Raw genomic sequence first — 22,986 nt, 5'->3', positions numbered from 1 at the left:
TGGAATCGAACACAAGTCTGTATATCTTAAAGAAATTCATTTTGCCAAAGAAAGTACCTCTTAAGGTATTTGAAATGTAATATGGCTTGTATACTTATTCTCCTGTCATTATAAATGAAGTAATTAAAGTGTACAGGGATAACATTTTTAATACTTTTAATATAGTATCATAGAATTGTATAGGTTGGAAAGGATCTTTAAGGCTGTGTAGTCCAACCATAAACTCAGCACTGCCAAGTCTACCACTAAACCATGTCCCTAGGGGCCACATCTGTGTGTCTTTTACTATCTCCAGGGATGGTGACTCAGCCACTTCCTTGGGCAGCCTGTTCCAGTGCTTGATAATCCTTTCCATGAAGAAGTTATTCCTAATATTGAATCTAGGCCTCCCTTGCTAATGTATATAATTCCTACTTAAAGGCAATTGAGTTAATACACAGTGTTTAAAAATTTAATAAAATTGCTCCAATACTAGCCACATAGATATTAAGGAACTCACATGTTATTAAAGTTACCTAAATTTATTTATTTAAGCTTTTCTACTCAAAAATCAATACCATCTTAGTATTTTTGCTGACAAATTGCATTTTGTAGAAAAAAAAAAGAAAAGGCAAAAAAAAAAAGCAGCTGTTTTTATAAGATGTTTGTATCTGAACTTTTATATGGGTTGGAGGGATTAGAAAAAATAGTTCAGTAAAGGATTATTTACATTTGTGTGGGAGTACATGGCACTATGTCAGTTTGTTAGATCTCCTGTCACATGTAATCAAATGCCAGCAGTACTTTTTGTAAGGCAAAGAATAATATCTTTATAATTTCATTGTTTTTTCAGGGCTATCTTCCTGCAAATGTGGACCGAAGAGAAAGCACTTTACAAAGAAAACGCAAAGAGTATTTTGCATTTGTTGAACAATACTATGGTTCCAGAAATGATGAAAACCACCAAGATACCTACAGACAGGTAGAACACCTGGTTGAATTGGCTTTTATCTACAGAACACTTGCTAAAGGACTTAAAGATTATTTTTGAACTTTGGTGCTGTTTTTCTCTGTTTCTTTAATCTTATCAGATAGACAGCCCTCTAATAATTTTCCTAAATTTTAGAAGAAAAATATGAAGTAGTTTTCATCTGAAATTTGAAATAATGGATTTCTTTTAATGTTAGCATTAGTGTTGCCATGGTTTTCTGTTTAAAAATAGTAACATTTTCAAATCTTTCATCTCCTGCTCAAACCCTCTTTCAAATAAGTGAAGATGGACAGGGAAAGTACAATAGTGACTGTTTCTTACTGTCTCTAAACTTCTGCATAAGAAGTTGAAACTGTATATGATGTGCAATAAACATAGGGGTGTCAAACTTCCACAGTCACCCAGATAAGCAGATAACTTTTCTTCAAGTTTTGTATTGAAATGGGTAGTTTGTAACAATGAGCAATGATACTTCAGCCGTCCTTGGGACAGAAGAAGCTAAAATCTTTCTTTCAGCTTCAAGACCAATCTTTAGTAGCAAGAAGTATCACTAACATAAGGCTTGTGAATAGAAGACAAAATCATCACTTGAGCACTCTGTTGCATAAAAGTCCTTTGTGAAGTGTGGAAAAAACTTTAAGAATACTGGTATTTTTGTGCTCTCTTCTTAAAATACATTAAAATAGGTGCAAATACATTAAAATAGGTACTAAACTCTTCTTTCACCTTTGGATATTTGGACTTGATGATCTTACAGGTCTTTTCCATTGTAAATGTTTCTATGATAGTGGGAGTTGAATATGACTTCACAGAAGTAGTAGTGTGCATTTACTCATAATTACCCTAAGGTAATGAGTATTACCAATATGATTATAATTTGCAAATAATTAAAATGTGATGTAAGGATCGTAGAATGTGAATACAAATATATGTGTTTTAAAATTTTGCTTCACTGAAAGATTAACTTAAATATTTGGCTGTATGTTTTGAAATACAGTATAAATCCATGTTATCCCAAAAGTAATGATACAATGGAATTACAACTAATAGTGTAAACCAATAGAATTATTTTAAGTATCATGTTGCTTAGAAAGTGTGCTGTTGGTTCCTTTTACAGTATTCTTCTTTGTCTAATTAGATCCACATAGATATACCACGCATGAGTCCTGAAGTTTTAAGACTTCAGCCCAAAGTAACAGAGGTAAGAATGATATATTTTCTTTTTGTTAGAGGAAAGATTTTATTAATGAATGTGATATCACAGTTTGATTAATAATTGATGTCATTACACTTGCTATTTTGACTTCAGAACAAGCTTAAAGAAGTAAAAAAAAAATAAGACATATAAGTAGAGGTTAAGAATAGCAGTGTAAGTATGAGTAATAAAAGCAAAGGCACCTCATTAATTTCCTGTATTGAATCTGTCAGTTTTTACTGTGGTCTTGTGCCCTTGAGGGTTTTTCCCCCCCTTTTTTTCTTTTCTATATATTTTGTTAATACTGTGTTTCTTAAGTAATCCAGAGCATAGTCCTGTGGTTCCATGTATTTGTCAAAATCATTTAAGGTCTGGAAGTTCTTAGAGTGTTCCACTTGGGAAGATCTCCTTTTTGAATTTGTAGCAGGACTGGTTTGAATGCCTTATCTGATTTTGCATCCTTGTAAGTTTTGTATGTTGAGTGCACAATTTAAATTGTTTTACTACTGTTATAACTATATAATTAATGTAAATATATAATAATGTGATTACATGTGATTAATGGTAAATGTATTAATCAAATCAGCCTATGTTGCTGGGGAATTGAATCTCACGGGGACTTTTCATTTTGAAGTATATAGGTCATAAATAGCATTGATGGTGTGGATTAATCTTTTTCAATTATTTAATTTAATTCTTCAACTTACCCTCCTTTCTAATGGTTCTAGTTAGACCTTCAAATGTATTGCCATGAAGCTTCTGTTCATACAATTACAGATCCAAACAGAACATAATCTGGTTGTTCATTATGAGAACTTAAATGCAGAACTAGCTTCCATTTTGTTTTCCATTGTTCCAATTATTTGTTTAATGGCAGTACTCTTCCACACTTTGGAGAACTGGTTTGAAGAAATAGTTTCAAAAGAAAAACGTGTAAAGATAGGGCTTTCCACCTGCTTTCTGCACAGTGGTGTTTTACCTGGGCTGTTCTAGGGATGGATCGAGGAGTAGTGTAAATACACTCAAGGGACAAGAACAAAGCAATACTGGCAAGAAATAAACTGTTAAAGAAATTAATTAGATCAGTGGGCTACTGAGAGAATGGGTTTGCATCTTTCTTTTACTCTATGATCTTAACCAAAATCTACTTGCTTAATGCCATTGTAAAAAAGGGTCATACCACCCAATTTCTCCGATGTTTCTTTCTCTTGCTGTCTGAGTTTCAGGAGACCTACCATAGCACCATCAAATCCCTCAGGCCCACAGGGATGGTTCCCTCCTCCCAAGGGCTCTTGCACATAGGATGTGTTGTTCCCAGAGCTGTTTCTTCTGGAGAGAGAGAAGATGGTGCTGGTCTCTGGTGAGCAACAGTCACTCCCACCTTTTTAAAGTGAGACTGCAAGGGTTATAAAGAAGAGAGGAAAATCAGAGTAAAGGTCAAAGATTACGCTATGTGCAAAGGGATTACACTATGTGCAAAACCATTGTTGTGGATATTATGGTGAGTTTTGTACATACTTCTGATGCTGCAAAGGTTTAGAGTAATGATATCACTACTGGGAAGAATCTCCCATAGAATGAAATGAAGAGACTGTAGTTGATGGAACTGGACAAAAGCACTGACTAAAGCTTCAGAAAGACAGCACATATATAAACCTCACAGTCTCCTGACTTAAATTTTCAAATGCTGCTATTCCAAGATTTTTGCTGTTCTTGGTGCTATCAGTCTCTGTTGCCAAAGAACTTTTAATTAGAGTTAATAAGGCTGTTTTAATTTCTTATGTGATCTCAGAGTTTGGTTTCTGTAATAAAATGTTGCAGTTTAGAAAAAGATATTTTGAATCTGATGTTCTGAAATAACTAGTTACTATGTGTTCCCTTTAAAATCAGTTTAAAGTGTTTCTTTTTTATGGGAGTTTAATGGATCGTGAGTGAGGAGAAGGCAGCATTGGACCAAGGATTTAAAGGACTAAAAATGACTTAATAGTGTCCCTGAAAAGGAGAACAGAAGAGCGGGACATGGTCTTTCATATAGTGCAGTCAAGTTATTTTAAAGACTACTTATTATTTAGTTGTAATAAATTTGATTAGCTAACATGGACTGGGCTAATTTATTATCTTTTCTTACTTTAACTGTATTTTGTTGAAATGGAAAGCACATGGCTGTGTACTTCCCATCTATGCTTGCATATTATGCATCATAATTTCAAGAAAACTGCACAATTGAAAATAGTTTAAATTTTGTCCTCTCTCTCTTTTTTTTCCCTTCCCCTCCTCTACTTAGAAAACAAAAAGCAAATTTTCAAAAGCTTTTGAATTAAGGCTTTGGAGGTTTTGAACTTCCTCTGGGGTGGGAAAACCCACAAGTAATTCAAACCTTCATTTAAGCTGATGGATTATTTTCTTTATGTATATGAGTATAATTCTTGCTGTAATTATGAATGAGAGTCAAATTCAAAAGAGAATAATAGATTGGTAATGACATCTCATGAGATGTAGTGGTTCATAGTAGAAAAATAATTCCAGTTTTTGTTGCTGGTTTGGAAATCAAGAAGGGATCCTTTTGGGAAAGTGACCTTTTTAATGAGTCCTATTTGAATACAGTCATGAATGTTGTATAGAAACTTAAATCAGCCTACTGTTCAGGATTTTAGTGCTCATTTTTATTGATTAAGAACAGTAAATGAAACTTTATGAAATTGGATAGGAAACTGAAAATGCTATTCAGTGTGTATTTCAGAATTTCTAATTGGAAGTATTTGGGGATATTAAAGCTGATGTACCATCATTAAGTGGTGCTTCCTGCTCAAAAATATAACACCCCCCCTCCCCCACCGCCCCAAACAAAAGCAAACATCACCCCCTTATACCTGGATTTTAAAAACATTTTAAAATCCTTAGGCTTCTCAATTTGCAGTGCAAACTGTATTTTATCAGGTTCTGAGGAAATGAAAGGTTGGTGGTACAAATCTGTGAATTGTTTGACTTCAGACATGCCTTCATGAAAAAACACTATGTTTATAGCTTCTGCAGTGGGTATTTTGATTGGTTGTTCTTCCTGAATTTGGTTGGTTGTTGACTGTGCATATTTTGGAGCCCCATCACACCATGAGTTTTTTATTTAGCTTAGTGCATAACCTATTCTACATTCTGCAATTGCTGCTTTAATAGGTTTCTCTAGTCAGCTCGTTCTGATATTTGTTTTTTGAGAAAGTTGTTTGTATTTGCAGTATGTTAAACATGTCCTTTTTCAGAAGTGAAACACAGAATGATAACTCTCGTGATACTGAGAAACTACTGTTGCTGAAAGTAGAAGTGGCAATGGACAGAAGCAGGCAGAGTAGCTGTGAGCTAACTAACCTTGCTAGATTGGCAGTTTTCCAGTAATACTAAAAATATTACATAAACAGTTGTAATTTCATCAGGGTGTGATTACATGAAATGTAAAAACATGTTGTAAATAGCTGAGTGTAAAATCTTTATACAGTTATTGATAGACAGTGAAACACCACTGGCTATTGCTTAAGGGGCAGAGGTTGGTTTTTTTTCTTTTTGTTTTTTTGGTTTAATATGCAGCTCTTGTTAAAATGCATGAGGTGGCAGAACTAGTACCAAGAATTTGTAGCTAAAGGAATAAGCATCTTGGCTAATGGAAACAAGAGCCTTCTATGGAGGATTTGCTAATGAACACTTCCCTTGTTGCCTAATCTCTGAAATCACACTGCACAAAAACTGGATCTCGATTGGGGTTGTAATGGATCAGATGTGAGCTATCTTAAGATTTATTTTTCAGTGCCCACCAAAACTTTTTGTACTTACTGTTGTTGACCATCTCCCCTGTTTTGTGAATTTTCAGCCAGGGAAACATGAAACCTGGAGGACAGTTCACTCTCAAAGGAAAGCCTATAGGAGAAGGATAGATGTTGATATTTGAGACTTGTTTTCAAAGCAAAAGATGCAAATATTTTTCAGCTTCAGGTAACTTATGTGGAAGCCGGTGATGGGAATTTCAAGCACCAGGATGTGAGTCCTTTATGCCAAGACCTCTCCTCACTTAAAAATGACTGCAAGAGGACTTTAAAACTAAATAATAAGTCTTTATTTAAAATGAATTAAAACAGCTTATTAATGTAACAAAAACTTAAAGTGAGATTGAATATGAATAATCCTGACTTCGCAAATAAAGTTCCTCCACCTGTTGCATCCTTTCAGGGCAAGTCCTTCACTGGCTTTCTTGAGCCTGAGCATTCGTTGATTTCTGAAGTTGCAGCAAACCACAGAATCCTTTGGGTCCTTCCAAAATGTCTCCTCCTTTTATTATTGAGGCCAGATCTGAAGAGCAATATAGTTTGTGCTCTCTTGAATGAGCAAACATTCTTTTGTTTCAGAAGATTATATATCCCTGATTGCATGGCTGTAGTTAGGACAAAGCATGTAGCAGCTTTCACTCTGCTGCTTATTTGCAGTCTTTCAAAGGCACGTAATATCTTCAGAAGCAAATAATTGACACAAGATACAGCCTGTCACAGACCTAAATGGAATCAGAAAAAAGTTCTCTGATTTCTATGCTCTCTTCACTTCTCACACTGAGATATAGTTTGGCCTCATGAGCTTTTGCAGATCCTGAACTTCAGTTACAAATACCTAAGCTTCAGTTTATGGAGTTGAGAGGGTGAAGTTCTGTGATACGGCAGGCAGTTGCCTTATTTCTACATTTCCTGATTGTTTCAGGTTTTTCATTAACTAGTATGCAGATGCCTGGAGTGTAAAACTCCACACTGGAGTATTAGGCAAGCTTAACTTTGGTGGAATCTCTTTTTATGGGCATGTTATTAAAAAAATCTATACTATATCAAGTCCTTCTTTCTGTTACTTAGGGATAAATAGAATATTTAGTAGAATACTTATTTCAAAGAGATGAAAAATTATAGGAAGATAATTTCATGTTTCTTTCCCTTGAGAAAAGAGGAATTCTGTATTACTGGAAAAGATCCAGTGAATAAGAGCTACTTTGTATTAACTACTGTAACTGAAAATAGGCTGGTTTTAACATGTGCTAATACCCTGAAAATACTTCCTTTTGAAGAACTGAGAAGCTTACACAGCACTGGGAGCTGGTTATGAATACCAGTGTTCATTTATGCTGTTGTATGCATAGTTTTTATACTACTTAACTCCATGATATGAAGTTTATCTGCAAGGATATTTTCAACATCTTCATGGCTGGAGGCAGATGGACAGATACCAATCTCTTCACTCTCAGGATCAGTGACAAGACTCAAAGAAATGGCACAAAGCTGAGTTGGGGAGGTTTGGGTTGGATATCAGGAACAGGTTTTTCATTCCAAGAGTAGCTGAACACTGGAACAGGCTCCCCAGGGAATGGTCGCAGCAGCAGCCTGACAAAGTTCAAAAAGTGTTTGGCCAATGCTCTCAGGCACATGAAGTGATTCCTGGGGTGTCCTGTACAGGGCCAGGAGTTGGACTTGGTGGTCCTGATGGGTCCTTTTCAACTCAGGATATTCTGTAATTCTGTGATGTTATGATAATTTACAAGTGTCCTGTTTAAAATGTGCTTATGACTTGTTAAATTAAATTGATGGTTTCTTTAACTCTTTTTCAGATCTTTGAAAGAATTTTGTTTATCTGGGCAATACGTCATCCAGCCAGTGGATATGTTCAGGGCATAAATGATCTTGTCACTCCTTTTTTTGTAGTCTTCGTTTGTGAATACATAGGTAAGATTTGTCTTAATACTGAATTATGAATTAGTATTGGTTTTGAAACATCATTTTCATTTTAATCGTTTGGATGAGCTAATCAAAGCATAATTTGATACATGAATTTTATCATAAATGTTTGTAATTATAAATCTGTATTGCTTTAAATATATACTGAGAAGCAACCAGATTTTGAACAGTCGGTGAAGTTCAGGAACCATCTTGATTTCTGCTTAAGAAGTCTTCACTGTTGTATTTTCTCTTCTAATTCATGCTTTTTTTGAAAACTTTATATTGTACATATGAACCGTACAATAGCAACAAAACAAAAAATGCCTGCCTTGCAGGAAAAAAACCCACTAAAACAAAAAAAACTAACACATGAAATATGGATATTTTAAAATCAGTTATGGGGAAATTGAAATAAAAGGAACCTATTAAACTGCATCTGTGACTGAAATAATGGCATCCTGGAATTAAGGTCTGAAAAGTAAGACAACAGTAATCAAATTTCTCTGGTTAAGAACTCTGCTCTTCTGAGACTTACAGCTTTGGTAGCAATGGTAGTGTCAACAACTCCATTTGTGTTGAGTTTTTTGCTTTATGTGTGAATATAATTTTGAAAAAATCAACAACTTAGACGTGGCTTAAATCTCAAGTTTACAGATTTGTATTTAAGTTGTTATAAGCATTAAGAGAATGACTGTTAACAATAATTCATTAATAACTTCAGTATAACTATGGGTATAAAAGGTAAGGTTTAACAGTAAAAATGATAATGTTAATCTGGTTTGAATTGAAATTATTTTCCTTGTGCTTGTGTTTATCATACACACATACAGTGAGAATTTAAGTGTTGTGTATGTAAACTTGAGCAATGTATTGTCTGGCTACTTCAGTGGGGCTACCTACAGTGGATTCTTCCTACCTTGTCTTTGCCAGCTATCCATAGGTGTATTAACCCAGACTGATTAGTTTTAATGAAGGACAGAATATCCTTGAGTGGATGATAGACTGTCCATTTACTCATTTGCGTGGCAACACCTCTGTTGCTTTGTTAATTTCTTGTTTCATAGGAGGATGTTTCATTGCTAAGCAACTAATGAGAACTACTGCTGCTTTCTCCCTAATCATCTCCTAAGCAGGGTAGAGGCCTACTCCTGAGAGTATTTGCAGTTTCTGCCTTTTACTCTCTCATTTGACAGATCATGAAAATGTTCTTAATGATCCTAGAACAGTAGGGTCTCTAGTAGACTTTAGGGTTGCTAATTGAAATAAGAAGTTCAAATGAGATGTGATTAGAGAATTGATATTCCATGTTAAATAGGCCATTTAATTAATATGGTAAATAAGTTTGTCTTTACCACCAACTTAACATTTGGAGATTCAGGATTGTTAATGTATTTGCTACTTTGTCAGGATTGTCATATTGGAGAGCATAGCTGTTCTTGTGAGTGTTTGGTGGAGAAAGACAAAATGTGAAAACTTTTAACCTTAAAAGATAGTTGGGGGAAATGTATGAACCTCAGAAAACTGTATTCTGAAAGCTCATTTAAAAACTAGTATCTATATAACAAGAAAAACAGCAAAATCAAGGTTTGTTTTTCTTTCAGTATAGTGGTGGTCATGGCTAAGTGCTAACAGCAGTTATTTCCCCCAGAGACATACAAAAACTTTCAAAGATTTTTCTTTAAATAGCTTTTTGATTTGAAACTTTCTAATATGTTCAAGTTACGCTGAGTGATGCAGTCAAGTTAGAATGAATAAATGAAATGGGGACGTTGCATTTATGAAGTACATCAAAAATCCTGTCGTAAAATTACAGGATTCAAAACTAACACTGTGAATTGGACTTTAGTAATTTATATAGAAATAAACACAGAATTGCAGAATTTTCCTATCAAAAATGCTTACATTGTTAGTGTATTTATATTTACTTCAGTAACATTCTGTATTTACTTCAGACTTTTGATCTCATTTCTTGGCTTTACATGAATATTGGTTTGTACATTAAATAGCTTTATTTATTGCAATCTTTTCACTATGGATTTTTGTATTTTTCTTAATTTAACTGAAACCTTTTTTTTGCTGCAGTTCTAAGTCACATGGATCCTAATCTGCACAGTTGAAAGTGATAATAGTTTTATTTTCTTTCTCTAGTTAAAAAAAGTCCTAAAGAATTATTAAATATGAATAATAAATTCTTATGATTGACAATGTCATTAATAATAAATCTGTGCTGGCTAAGTCATCTGATGGTACATCCTGGTAGTTGACAAAACATTTGCAGTTTTGTCAAATATTTTGGTGGGAGGAAAGCCATATTTATTTTAGCTTTATGACAAATGAGAGAGCCCTTAATTAATCCTTAATCTTGCATAACAAGTGGTGACATAGCTATTCTAGTGATGGGAGTCTTTTTGCTTTGATAAATACATCAGCAAACTGTTTGGAAAAGTGTTGTTAAGGAACTTCTGAAGATAAAAATGACACAGATGAAAACGCTAGTTTGCTTTTCATTTAAATCCAAATGCCATAAAGTCAGTTTTTGGATGTGTATACAAGTGCTGAAGTCATAGATGTTTTGATGGTTTAGTATGGATGGAGGTACCTAATTTTAGCACATAGATTCACACATCCAGACTATACTGAGTTATTGAATATAGGAATTGGGTGTGCTAAATGTTCAGGACATTCTTTTAAACTTTCCACCAGTATGATGAAAGTGTAATCTGATGATGTCTCATTAGTTTCCAGTTTGCAATAAAAACAGAATGTTGTAACATTTTCAACAAGATGAAACTTAATTGTCAAATGAAGCCAGGAGAGGGAAAACCATAATTAAAGAAAATTTCAGAAGGGGTAGATACTGGCCCCTACTGGAATACAGTAGTTTGAGTTTTGATTTTCTGGTCTTAAATTAGGAGGAGGATGATTTTAAACCTTGGCTTTCTTATACCAGATGATTGTGTGTGTGTTATTCACAACATTTTTAAAACATTTTTTCCTCCTCATGAAAAATGCTGGAGGTATTTAATCTTATTTTGTCATACTATAACAGCCTCTTTAGAAAACCAAACACTGGAGGTGCAGGAAAGCTATCCTGGGCTTACTTCTAACCTCCTGCATGACATAGTAGTGTTGTAACATGTGCTATCAGAACAAATGCTAATTACTGTCAGGGCAGTTTTCCTGAAAGCCCTCTATGTTTGTAGCATATTAGTTTGTGTCAAAATGAATCTCATCCCTACAGATGCCCCAGAGGGGTTTTTGTTAATGAGATAAGATACACCATGTGACTGCTCACTGTCTGTAGACTTAATGTGGACAAGGAAATTTTGCGCTGGATTGCAAGTCCTATTTATTCCAAGTTGCCACAGATGTGCTCTTTGTACACCTTCCTCTTGCCCTGAGTTCCTGTAGAACTACATTGTTTCCTAGTGTTAAGATGTGCTGTACAATTACCTGTGGTCTCTTGCTCACCTATGCTTCACTTTATCTGACATTCCAGTACATCATTGTTCACTGGGCTTGTGTGTGTATCTAAAACCACAAAGAGGACCTGAATTTATTCACCATCCAGAGAGATGAAAGTTTCAGAGAAGTACCACCATGATAAGGATGTATGTCAGATTGTTGCTAAGTGCAATAGCTGTATGAAATAATTTTAAGATGCCTAGGAGTACTGGCTCAAGGGAAAATTAGCAGTCAGTAGGAAGTCAAGGCAGAAAGTGAACACTATTGTAGCACTTGGTCATTTTATGCCAAATGACAAGAAGAATGAGGCTGCTGAAGACTGGAATGGCGATTGAGATGTTTTCTGCAATCTTCTTGAAATAGAGGAGCCTGAGACAAGCTGATGATGCTTACAAGAACTCATGAACTGAAAACTTCGAGAAGAGAGATCTTACCCTTGTAAGTATTTTTTCTTGTCATCTTAAATCCTTTTGTAGATGGCATTAAATGAAACTTCTGTTAGTGTTTTTTGAATTGATAGTGCTATGACTTTATGGGATAATTAATCTAAGCCGAAATCCTAGAAATGGGATAGGATTTATTCCCAGACTACTTTTCCTATGAGTGAAGAAATGTTCTTTGGTCCTGAAAATGTCTTCATCTGTCTATAACTCCCTTGTTTACTGCTTTTTCCATTCCCTCTCATATGTTACAGGAAGTCTTCCTGCCCTTATAACTGGTATGCAGTCTCATTTTTGTCTTCCTTTTGCCCTTTTCAACAGTGAATAATTGTATTTAAAACTATGTTGAGGTTTTTTTCCCCCCTCAGTTTGAATACTGTATCAAAAATGGTTATTTTCATTGTATAATTGGAGTCCAGTTATGGAGCATTTTATAGTGGCTGTATCTGAGGTAATTCCTCATTGTTTGCTTATAAAATATGAAAATTTGGTAGTAAAGCAGAATTCTTTTTTTTCAGGAGAGTTGTAATTTTTGCAGAATCAATAGATCTGTTTGGAATGTACATAAAACTGAATTTCTGAATGATGAGAAAGCAAGCCAGAGAGCAGAGAATATTAACGCACTGACTTTAGGGAGCTGCTTTTCTTCATACTTACAGGGTCGTAAGGTAAAATTTGGTTCAGCGTGCATTGTTTCCTTCAAGCTGAAGCCTTGATTGCTACAGTATATAAATTAATTTGAGATAATTTATCCTGCTGTCTAAATATTTAGACCTTTATTATTCAGTTCCACCAATTCACTAGTCCTTGCAGAATTATGAATAGGACTTGTACACTGAAGTTTTGAGGAAAGAAGGTAGAAAAGATGTAACATATTGGTAGTTGTTCAGAAGAGACTGACTGAAAATGAAGGATGACAAATTGTTTTTATAAACTAGAACAAAGAGTTATAACTGGATTAACTGGATGCTTCTCCTTCTCCCAGGGCCTTCAAGTTTCTCCATCTTCTGATTTATCAGGAGAGAAATTCTGGAAGACTTCCCAGGACTGAGTTTCAGGAATATAAGGGATTTCTTCAGTTTGAGAGAGTTGCAAAGATTTTATTTGCAATTGTAATATGCTCTTCAACTTCTCTTTTAATTTTGGCATTAAACTTTGTAATAAACTTCTACTGTTTTTAGGCTTTTCTTTGCTTAAATAAATAAAAGGTTTTGCACAATATTGTGTTAAAATGCTTTTATTTACACGTTTCTTGAAATGATTTATGAAACACAAAATGAATTTGCATAAAAGCACGGACATGAAGCATAATTTATATTTTAATGTTTTCCTTCAAGTTGTGAAAGTATTAAGAAAATAAAGGTTTTTTAAAACCCTTGTAAAATTTTATGAAAAACTAATCAAAATAATTAAAATCACTTTTCTGTCAAATGAAAATTCCATAGCACAAATGAATTATTCCATTTACTCACACTGATTTTTTTCCTCCTTAATACAAATTGCTAGTAATGTAGTTTCCATATACAAAAGTATGTTTCAGTACTGTTTCTTAATATTTCATAATTTTATAGTAATACTAATGACATCAGGAAAGTTCACTCAAGTTACCATAAACATGAGCAATATTCTATGAAACATTCTTTGATAATTAAATTGAGTATTGTTATCTGTGTGTTTTTGGTGAGCAAAGAATGAAGAAATCTTACACAAAACTGTTGAATTCAAGACTTGAAAGTATCGCAAAGTATATCTTCTACATAAGTCCAGAAAACATCAGAAGCATTCCTCTGAAAAAGCTGTGATACACACGAGCCACTCAGTGACCTGAATCTTTTTACTTTCCATCAGTTTTTTTTGCTGCACTCTTTGTTTCATATATTATTGAACGCTTAGTATATGTACACCTGGATATACATGTATATGTGTACATATATATTTATAGCTGTAACATGGCATAGAAGTTGTTCAGCATTATCTTAGCTGGCTTTGAGATATCCACTGTTCACCTTTTCCATTTCTAGGAATATGTTGCCCCACTCTCCCCCTATTGCTGGGCCAATCTGTTGTCAGTGAAAGTATTTTGTACTCGCTGCAGGGTAGCTGAAGAGAGAGAGAACTGTAATGAGTAAGGTAGGCAGTACTTGAGTTTGGTTTTACAAATTGATGACTCCTGCTTTGCACTATGGGAAAGGTCCAGAAGTAAGCAGAAATCTTTGTTGAGCCCACACACAGAGGACTTGGTTAGTGCTGTGAAGCAGGACTGATTTTGACTGCAGTCGGAAGGCAGTTAGAAATCTTTTCCATTAATTTAAATATTTTTGAGTTCTAGTTTTTGAAAAAAATCTGAAGTTCCTTCAGGTGAACTACCTGGAAACAAAGACAATAAAAATATAGGCCTGAATTTTAGTGCTTTAAAAAGCATGCTTTTGAAGCACTTGGACAGATTATACTTTTAAATTGTTAATTTGTTTTTATGTATGTCTCACTTAAGAACAAATGAATTATTCACAGTCTCTGAGCAATTGTCTTTATTAATATATAATGTTGTTTTTCAGGCCTAATTGGGTAAAGAAACCTTACTATTTTACATCCTTTTATTCACTTCAAACAAGTAGGAGAATCCATGTGAAAATAACTAGTACTGAATTCTTTGAATTGTTTGCCAGCTAGCAGTGCTTGCCATGATCTACTGTTCTGTCTAGGGCTGGTTCATAAAGCAAGATATTTGGAGGCATTCCAAACAGAACTAAGGAAAACAGGGACAGTATTAAGAGGACATCTCATACTTAGTTTGTGAGGGGTTAGGGAATAAGGGAACATAAAGAAAGGCAAATGTGTTGGCAGAACTTGTATAATGGAGAGAATTGATTGATAGGAACCAGTGAACTATAAATTCCTATTTATCTTTTGATCCTTTTATTTTGTGTTTGAATCTTTATTTTAGTTATTTACTTGGACAAATTAATCTTTATCATTTAGCATGACTTATTGTAATATTACTTTTTTAGCTGCAGTGGACTCATTCTGTAGTGGGCATTTTGTTCTGGCTTAGAGTTATAAAACTATTAAATTTAAGGAATATGTTTCAATATAGTTACAATAGTATACAAGTCCTAATGAACGTAGTTAAGCTTTACTCAGATACACAGTTTGTGTTTGACTTGCAAGTGGTAGAGTTTATTCCCTACTGTTTTTCCCTGGTTGCTTAACCTACTGGAAGTTTGTGGTGGCATTTAGTATCAGCTGTATGAGTGGACCAGTTGGCATAAAAGTCTACATCGCTCTCTACGGGCTTTGATAAAATGAGGTGATTTACTTTTTTAGTTAGTGGAATTTTGGCTAATTGCACCAACCTAATTTTGGCATATTTTAGAACATAGTAACCTTGAGAGAAGGTGTCAATAATGAGCAGCTGAACATATGTCTACAAGTAACTGTATAGTATAGTTGGGTGATAGTATATTGCTGCATATGTTTTACTCATTAATGTATTTGATTCCCTGTGAGGGCTTGGGACAGTGTGAACTGGATTCTTATGTGCTGTAGAATCTTCCAGCTCCCTTTTGTTCTTTCAAGAGGTCAGTGTACCCTGCCTGTTCTACCTTCATTTCTCTATTCCTTAAACTTCACACTGGAGTCACATATTTGAGTATTTCCAGATTAGGTTTAGTTGGTCAGAAAAGGGTTTGCTTTCTGTGTACTTAGATGGCACAGCTGAAGCAGGGCTTTCTGCTGTCAAAACAGGTGGCTTTGCTTTTTCTTTTCCAACCCAAACTGTGTGTTCCTGTCTTCTCTTTTTGGTCCGCATTGCTTTCCTTGGGCACAGTTAAACTGGCTGGAAACTAGACCCATGATAAACTGAATTATTTAGCTTCCTGCACTCATCTTGAGAATGAGAGAAGAATATGAGTGTTGATATGGGGATAAGAGCATGTCAGGGAAGAAGGGAGAAGCAAGGGTCTGTTTAGTGCCAGGTAGCACTGAGACTGCTTTAGCTGTGTAATAACACATGCTCATGATAAGGATTTGTGAATTACGCTTACTTTTTGCTTAGCAGGTTAGGGATCATAGACAGATATGGGATATGGGAACATGCTTTTTTATTATTTTGCTTCCTAGTACTGTCTTGAATGGCAGTTTACTATAGACAGTGCAGTTTTACAAAATCAGTTCTCTCTGTTTCAATTTTCATTTCACTGTCTAATACGCGGTTAGATTTCTGAGCTAATTGGAATAGTTCATCTGAAATGTTGGATGCATTGTTCCATCAGTAGACTTGGGCTTTGCCCCCTTCCTTTGCTTTTCATATATAGACTTCTTGTCACATTTTCTATAATTTTACTTTTTTTTTTAAGTACATTTGTAGTTCTTAGTAATGAAAGTGTTTAAAGTCATATCATATTGATGTAATGGAGAAAGTAACTCCATTGAAGTAAATCTCCATGACCTCCACTGAAACTAAATTAATTCCTTGAAAATCTGTTCAGTTAACCACACAAACTGTAAAATGAAAATTCTTGTTCTTATGAACTGGCACATATTCTAGCTTGAATAAAGTATGGGCTATGATAAAATATCTTCTTCAGTTTGATTACAGATTAGGGTGGTAATAGTCCTGGATACTTGAATCATCAGGATGTATTAGTTGACAAAGTAGGATGTACCTCAGCTTCACTGTCTTTCAGGAAAAAATTAATGTAATTCAACTAAAATTGTTTTTGTGGATAGTTTTAAAAAAGGCTTCTATCTATTTGCAGTGGAGTAAGCCTAATTAAAGTTAGAATTCTCTGGCTGTTGTTAATAATAGCTGTCAGAAGTGAAAAAGAGACATTAAGATAATCTCAAGTATATCCAACTGCTTAATTGCCTGTTATTTTTAGCTTTCTATGTGAGGGAAAATCAGTATTTTGAGTAATGATATTAATTGCTCATAGTCTCTTATGAGTGTCTGTTTAAAACAAGGAAGAAAAAAACCCCCAACCTCCCTTAACACCTGAAATTTTAAGGTCTATTAGTCTTCCAAATCTTTTAATTTTTTAAGTGATCCTCAAAGAAAGGACAATCTGTATAACTTTTTTTTTTCAGAATAGCATCTGCATATGAAGTTGCTGTGCTCCGAGTCTGAAACCTGTCACTTTACCCTACATAAATAAATGTTTCAAAGCAGACTCATACCTAATTATCATATTTTCATTGAAAGTGTAGCAACAGTTGGTGCATTTTTGATCTGTGTTTGACTTACAAGCTTTAAAAAATGTATCTAAATTGATTAAGAAATGTTGGCTGTGGAGAACATCTTAAAGAGCAGCTATGAAGAAGCAAACCCTTACTTTCTCAAAGATTAAAATCAGTGTTGGACAGAGGATTTTTCAGACCTAATGATTTTTGATGGCTGGTAGTAATAGCTTCAGTGTACCACTGTTTAAATTAAATGTTCTTTTCTTAAAAATGTATATGACTGGCTGTCCTGTGAAGTAGGAAATGAAATGAAAAAATTTAATCTTCGGTGGCATAAGATAGGAGCAGAAAAATTGGCAATTGCCATTCCATAAAAATGTTTTTGACTACATCTGTAAGTGTGAGATTACAATCAACTTCCTACTCTTCCTAACATTAGAAAGTTTTCTTATTAATGTTAGAGCAAAAATAATTGGATTATATTTCCTTAAACATACAACTTCTTGTTATTTGTTGTACTGCTCTCCCCATTCTTGTGAGTGGAGGCATCTGCAGGTGGAATTCAGTGTTTTGGGTTAGCCTTTATTTTAATTTGTTTGTTTGTTTTAAATATTTATTGCATGCTTCCATGTCATACCAAAGAAGTGTGTCTTGAGAATACTGATCAGCATACTATAGTATGTGGCCCACCTTCCATTTATTTTTGTGGTAAAGCTGTGATTTAAAGGGAATACTTTTTTGAAAAGTAACTGGGGAGTTCAAGCCTTTGTAAAGCCCATCTTTTAGATGACTTTCATAGTTTTTACACTTCAGAGGAAAAGCCAAGTAGGAACTTGAAAGTTACTAATAAAAATTTCTTCAATCATATCAGTGCCTAGAAATCTATCAAAGAGGCAAAAAGTCTGAAAGACATCTGAAGGAACCTGTAAAATACCACCTCATAGCAGGAGATTGTGTGGATTTTTTGCTTAGGTATTTCTTGTGAGGAGACTTTCCAAATCCTATCTTATGGGCAAAATAAGAGGCATTCATTTCAATTTTTGCTGTAAGAGATGTATAGAAGAAATCTCTGAATTAATAAAAAAAATTCTTAGGTCAAATGGGACTACTCAAACTTCTGTCAGAAGTTATCAGAATAAATAAGTCAGGTCTAGACTTACTATTGATTTGAAGTGTTTGATGTTTTCAGCTAACTCAGATTTGTCTTTTAAATAATTTTTTGTATCATTCAAGTTTGCTTGTTTTTTCTTCTCTGATGTATACTAAAAAGAACTTGAGAAAAAAGATTTTTAGTTCCCCATGTATATATTAAAACAAATCTGTCAATGAAAGTCCTCTTTTACTGCATAGGATGATGTGGATTTAAATTACCAGCTTTTAAAGTTTGCTTTGCATCTATATGTGTGTTTCTAAATTTTCAAATGTATCTGTCTAAAGAAGATACATGATGCTTAGTGCATACTCCCAGAATTTTAAAAATGAAATTAATTTTATAATATGAATGCTAATGTAAAAAACAATGCATTTTTCAAGTTTGAAATACATTTTGTGGTTTATATTGTCTCATTTTTGAAGGCAATTAAACCAATAGACTCATACTATGAGGAAGTAATGAGACATTAGTGAAGGGTATTCTGTTTGAAACTACAGACTGGAAATGTTGGGTCATGGGAATAAATAGAAAAAAACCCATCTTGAATATTGGTGAAAGCAGTATACTAAAATTGAAGAGAAGCCAAAAAATTTCTTCAGGTATAAAAATGGAAGAATTGTGAAGAAGGAAGTTAATTGCAGTAAATATAGCTATGGGAAAGACATGTATTCCAAAGGGACCAGCATATTGTAGTTTTGGCTTCTGCATTCCTATTTCTCCTCTCCTCATGGTCTCCATATAGTTATAATTAGTGATCATCTCATTTCACTGAAGCGGCACAGAAGTGCTTATACCTCCAGATCTAAGACTTCTCAAGAATGATTTCCAACAGACTGGGAAATTACTTTAATGGCTTTTATGCCATTAAAAGTGGCTTTTGACATCCAAATATCACATCTTTGTGTGTTTATTATGAAGTAACTTGTGGGAAGAAAAGCTAAAAGAGAAAGAGCAATGCTTAAGCAATGACAACATGCTTTACAAATGCCAGAAGTGCAACATTCCAATCCTGTTGCACAGATCAGTAGTAGATGAAGATCTAGTAAAAGATTTTCAAATTTGGTGGATCGCTGCTTTAAAAAGAATTGTAAGATTTTTTTTGTCTTATTTTCAATGAGATACATGGTTATAAATAATTTATAGATAAATTTGTCAGAAGTTTGTATGCTGAAACTTCAAGTTAGCTTTGCTTGTAATTTAAATGCAAACCTTTTTTAATCATAGTAATGAAGTCATTGGGTTTTTCATTAGCATGGGGATATTTTGCTGGTTTCTTATTTGAGAAATACGATATTTTAAATTTTTACTATAAGCTGTGGAAAAAAATTTTTAAAGCAGAAGTGAAAAATTATGTACTTGAGCACAATCACAAAAAAGAGGAAAAAGTTTTCTTGCAAAACAGTTTTTCTTTTGCAGGCTTTCATTGCATTATTTCATAGAAGCGGAAAGTATTTTATGCTTTTATAGGACATTCGCTTTGACAAATCCCAGTACTTAAAAAAAATGGCTTATCAATTGTGTTCTCATCAAAAACATTTGTGATTTGATTTATGTGTTCCATCTTTAGTTAATTATGACGTAGAAATTTACTGTGGTATGACTGAAATTTAAGGACAACTACCTTTCTTACAATAACATTGTTGAAGAAAATTAGAGATCATACTATTATTTTTGAACAGACAGAGCAGGCTTCTTTTTCCTAGAGGTTTGATTATTTCTTTATCTTGACAATAAATACTTGTAAGCAAACCCTTACCCTGTAATCGGTAAGAATATGTTTGAAATTTTTGAAAAGAGCAAGCTTTGTGGCTTTTTTGCCTCAGAAGTATATGTAGCAGTTTCGTTAGGAAAGTGTAAGTCACAGCAGATTAAGGTAGTTAAGGAATGCATTCAGCAATTAAACAATAGAAGTAGTTTTTCCTGCAGAGTGCATTCTCTTCAAATTCAGTATCTGCAGTTTGTGCTAAAAAGCAGAAATAATGGATGTCACTTAATTTCTGTTGTAAATAAGGGAAGAAATCTATTAGGTGGATTTCTTATTAGCTGTGAATCATGTGGGAGATTACAAAACATGGAAACATCTAATTTTGGTTAAGAAAATTTATATATGTACAATTGAAAATTGGATATTGCACAGTGTGGGTTGCAGGAAACTGCCACAGTCATAAATGTGTGGGGATGTCGCTGAGGGACAGTTGTTTCCTCTGCCATCCATTTTTCTTTGAGAACTTATTTTGTTATGCTATTCAAATTACATTAATAGGTTAAAATAAAAATGCTTCACGGGTGAGTGAAGTTATACTTGCACAGAGTTATGGTCATATGTAAATGGTTGATTAGCTTATGTGACAGTGGCAAATTTTTCAGTCTTCAGTCACACAAAAAATTACATTTCTGAGTTTTATATTCATGTACGAGTTCTTGGATAATTTGTATTGCTTTTATATTTACCCAAGTTAGAGTTGAACCTTTGAGCTTTTTAAGTTATCCAGGAAATGTGTTAAACATATTGCTGTTTATGAAATTGTTCAAATGAGTTCTCTTTGCCAGCCTTCTATTATTAAGTAATTACATGCAATGCAATTTCTTTTTTTGACTTTTTTAAAAATATTTTCAGTGAAGAAGTATTAATTTTCAGTAAAGTTCACCCTTGTGTGTGCAGATACATGTACTGGTTTCTTTATCTTTTAAATAAATTTTGGCTTTTAGTGCAGTTGATTTTTTCCATCTCCAATAAATAGTTCTTTTTCAAAACTACATTAATTTATGGATTCTCTTTGAAGGCTTTTCCAGTACTAGGGTGATAGTTCTGAAATAAGTCTCTAATCAATCCCATACCTGAACACAGGGAACACCTGTGGTCTTGAGGTTTGCTTTAAACTTTTTTGACCACACTACAGTTTGCTCTTGTCCCACACTTGGTGTTTTGTCTCTGTGTTTGTGGATATGTGTGTTGATGCTTTAAAAAATTAAATGATAAAGCACAAACTAGTTAATTAAAAATGCAATGTGGGAGACATGTTCAACCTTTAATCTTTCATTTCCTATTCTGCAAGCACCTTTTGGACTTCTCAGGGAATTCCCTTATGTGGTATTCTAAGAAAATACTCATCAGCATCCTGTGCTCACCATGCATACTGGTTGCTGATTATGAGTCCCTTAATTTGGTGTCACATGCACAGCTTCTCCCTGGCAGGCTGTTTTGGTTGACAATAGCAAACCTTTTGGAGTGAGTACTGTGAGAAGAATTTGTTCTGATCATTGTGTTCATTGTTGCTGAAATCCATTTTTAAGAAGAGCTGCCATCTTAAAAGCTTTGAAGGCTTCTGTTTCATAATAATGTCATGCCCAAGGATGTGGCTTATACTCTTCTAATTTCAAACTGCACTTACTGGCTGATTTCTCACCTGTGTGGAAGAGATTCTCAGTCCTGTATTTGGCATTATGCAAGTTCTGTGAGTCAAAGACATGTTGGCACCACCAGCTTTACTTAATTCTTCTTTGTACCCTGTTTTGGTCATAGAACTTTTAATCTTCCTCCTGTCTGACTTGTGAAGCAGTAATCTCAGTCTGCAGCCTACGAGGAACTGATGTCTTTTGTTTAATTTGCAACGTGACCTGAGAGTTTCCATTTTTCAGATAAATGAAATCCTTAAAAACAGCTCTGGTTTTGTGTATATATGTGCAGTGGGTTATGAATATTAAATAAAGGCAAATTCTGGATTATTTAGTGTGGAGGAAAAAAAATAGTTAAAATCTGCCAAGACAAAGACTAGGTAGAGAAGATCTTACTGGCAAGCAGTGTAGGCCCACTAAAGGAAGTCTCTGAATGATTTACTGATTACTTTCATACAGAATCTGGAATTAGAGGAAAAGTATGTGAAGTATCTTGCCTTTTGTGACAGAGCAAATTGAGAGTACCTCCAGGGTCATACATTAATTTTGATGAGCATGTTCAGTTTGAGATGTTCAGTCCATGTGATCAGCTTTACAGTGTTTTTGGACAGGAGGATTTACCTTGCTTGCCAGGTCACACAAGATTGTAAGAGTTACCATGTGCAGCAAATTATTTAGAGAATTCATATGAGTAGAATATAATGATTAATGTTTGAAACACTATTCTTACATGGATGCATAAAGATATTCATCTTGCTTCATATTGCATTTGAAGGATTTTGCAGAAGATCAATTGAAAACAAATAGAAGATTATTAACAATATTAAAATAGACAAGTTGTCAATATATCACGTATGTGAGAACATAACTGTTTATAGGGGAATATTTGAAATGCAGTAAGGTCATGTTTACCTAAGCTTGGACTGATGAGATGATTAAGGTTTTTTAAAATTTTACCTTTGTGACTGCAGTACCACGAAGAAAAGGGAAGGTTTTACTTTGGTGATTCATCCTTAACAGCTCAAGAGCTATTTCTATCAAGATTAATATGTAACTAGGACTTTTTCAATGGGAGATATTGATACGGTAATATACATATTTAATTAGGCAATTGTTACTGAAAGAATTTACATTTAAATGCTCTATTATGTCTGGATCTTCTTAGAAAAACATTGCCTTAGTGCAGCAGTGACTGAATAGGTGTTTCATAAGGCCTTTTGAAAACTGAGTTTGGAGTGGAATATGTAAAAGCTGTGGAATATGTAAAAGCTGTGGAAATATTACTTGCACCTCTGCATGCAATCATGTGTGTATGATTTTTTTTGGTACTTGCATACTTGGGTGGTAACCTTTATGTTAGGTCTGCCTGAAGATGTAACACCTGAAATAGATTGCAGCACAGTAAGATTTATACAGAGAAGCACCTGTGCATCTGTGGTCAGAATGGTTTCCTTGCA

General features: G+C 34.2%; 1 protein-coding gene across 1 annotated transcript in view; it reads left to right on the top strand.

Annotated features, from left to right (window-relative positions):
• Positions 1 to 22,986, top strand: part of TBC1D22A (TBC1 domain family member 22A) — a 165,647-nt gene that overhangs the window by 49,799 nt on the left and 92,862 nt on the right. The window contains exons 7-9 of the mRNA XM_031059009.1: positions 833 to 961; positions 2,109 to 2,171; positions 7,789 to 7,903. Of these exons, the coding sequence (XP_030914869.1) occupies positions 833 to 961; positions 2,109 to 2,171; positions 7,789 to 7,903 (307 nt within the window). The remainder of the gene's footprint in view (positions 1 to 832; positions 962 to 2,108; positions 2,172 to 7,788; positions 7,904 to 22,986) is intronic.

The sequence above is a fragment of the Geospiza fortis genome, unplaced genomic scaffold (assembly GCF_000277835.1).
Source record: "Geospiza fortis unplaced genomic scaffold, GeoFor_1.0 scaffold424, whole genome shotgun sequence".
NCBI lineage: Eukaryota > Metazoa > Chordata > Aves > Passeriformes > Thraupidae > Geospiza > Geospiza fortis.
The sequence above is the reverse complement of the archived record's forward strand: the minus strand, read 5'-3'. Positions and strand labels throughout refer to the sequence as shown.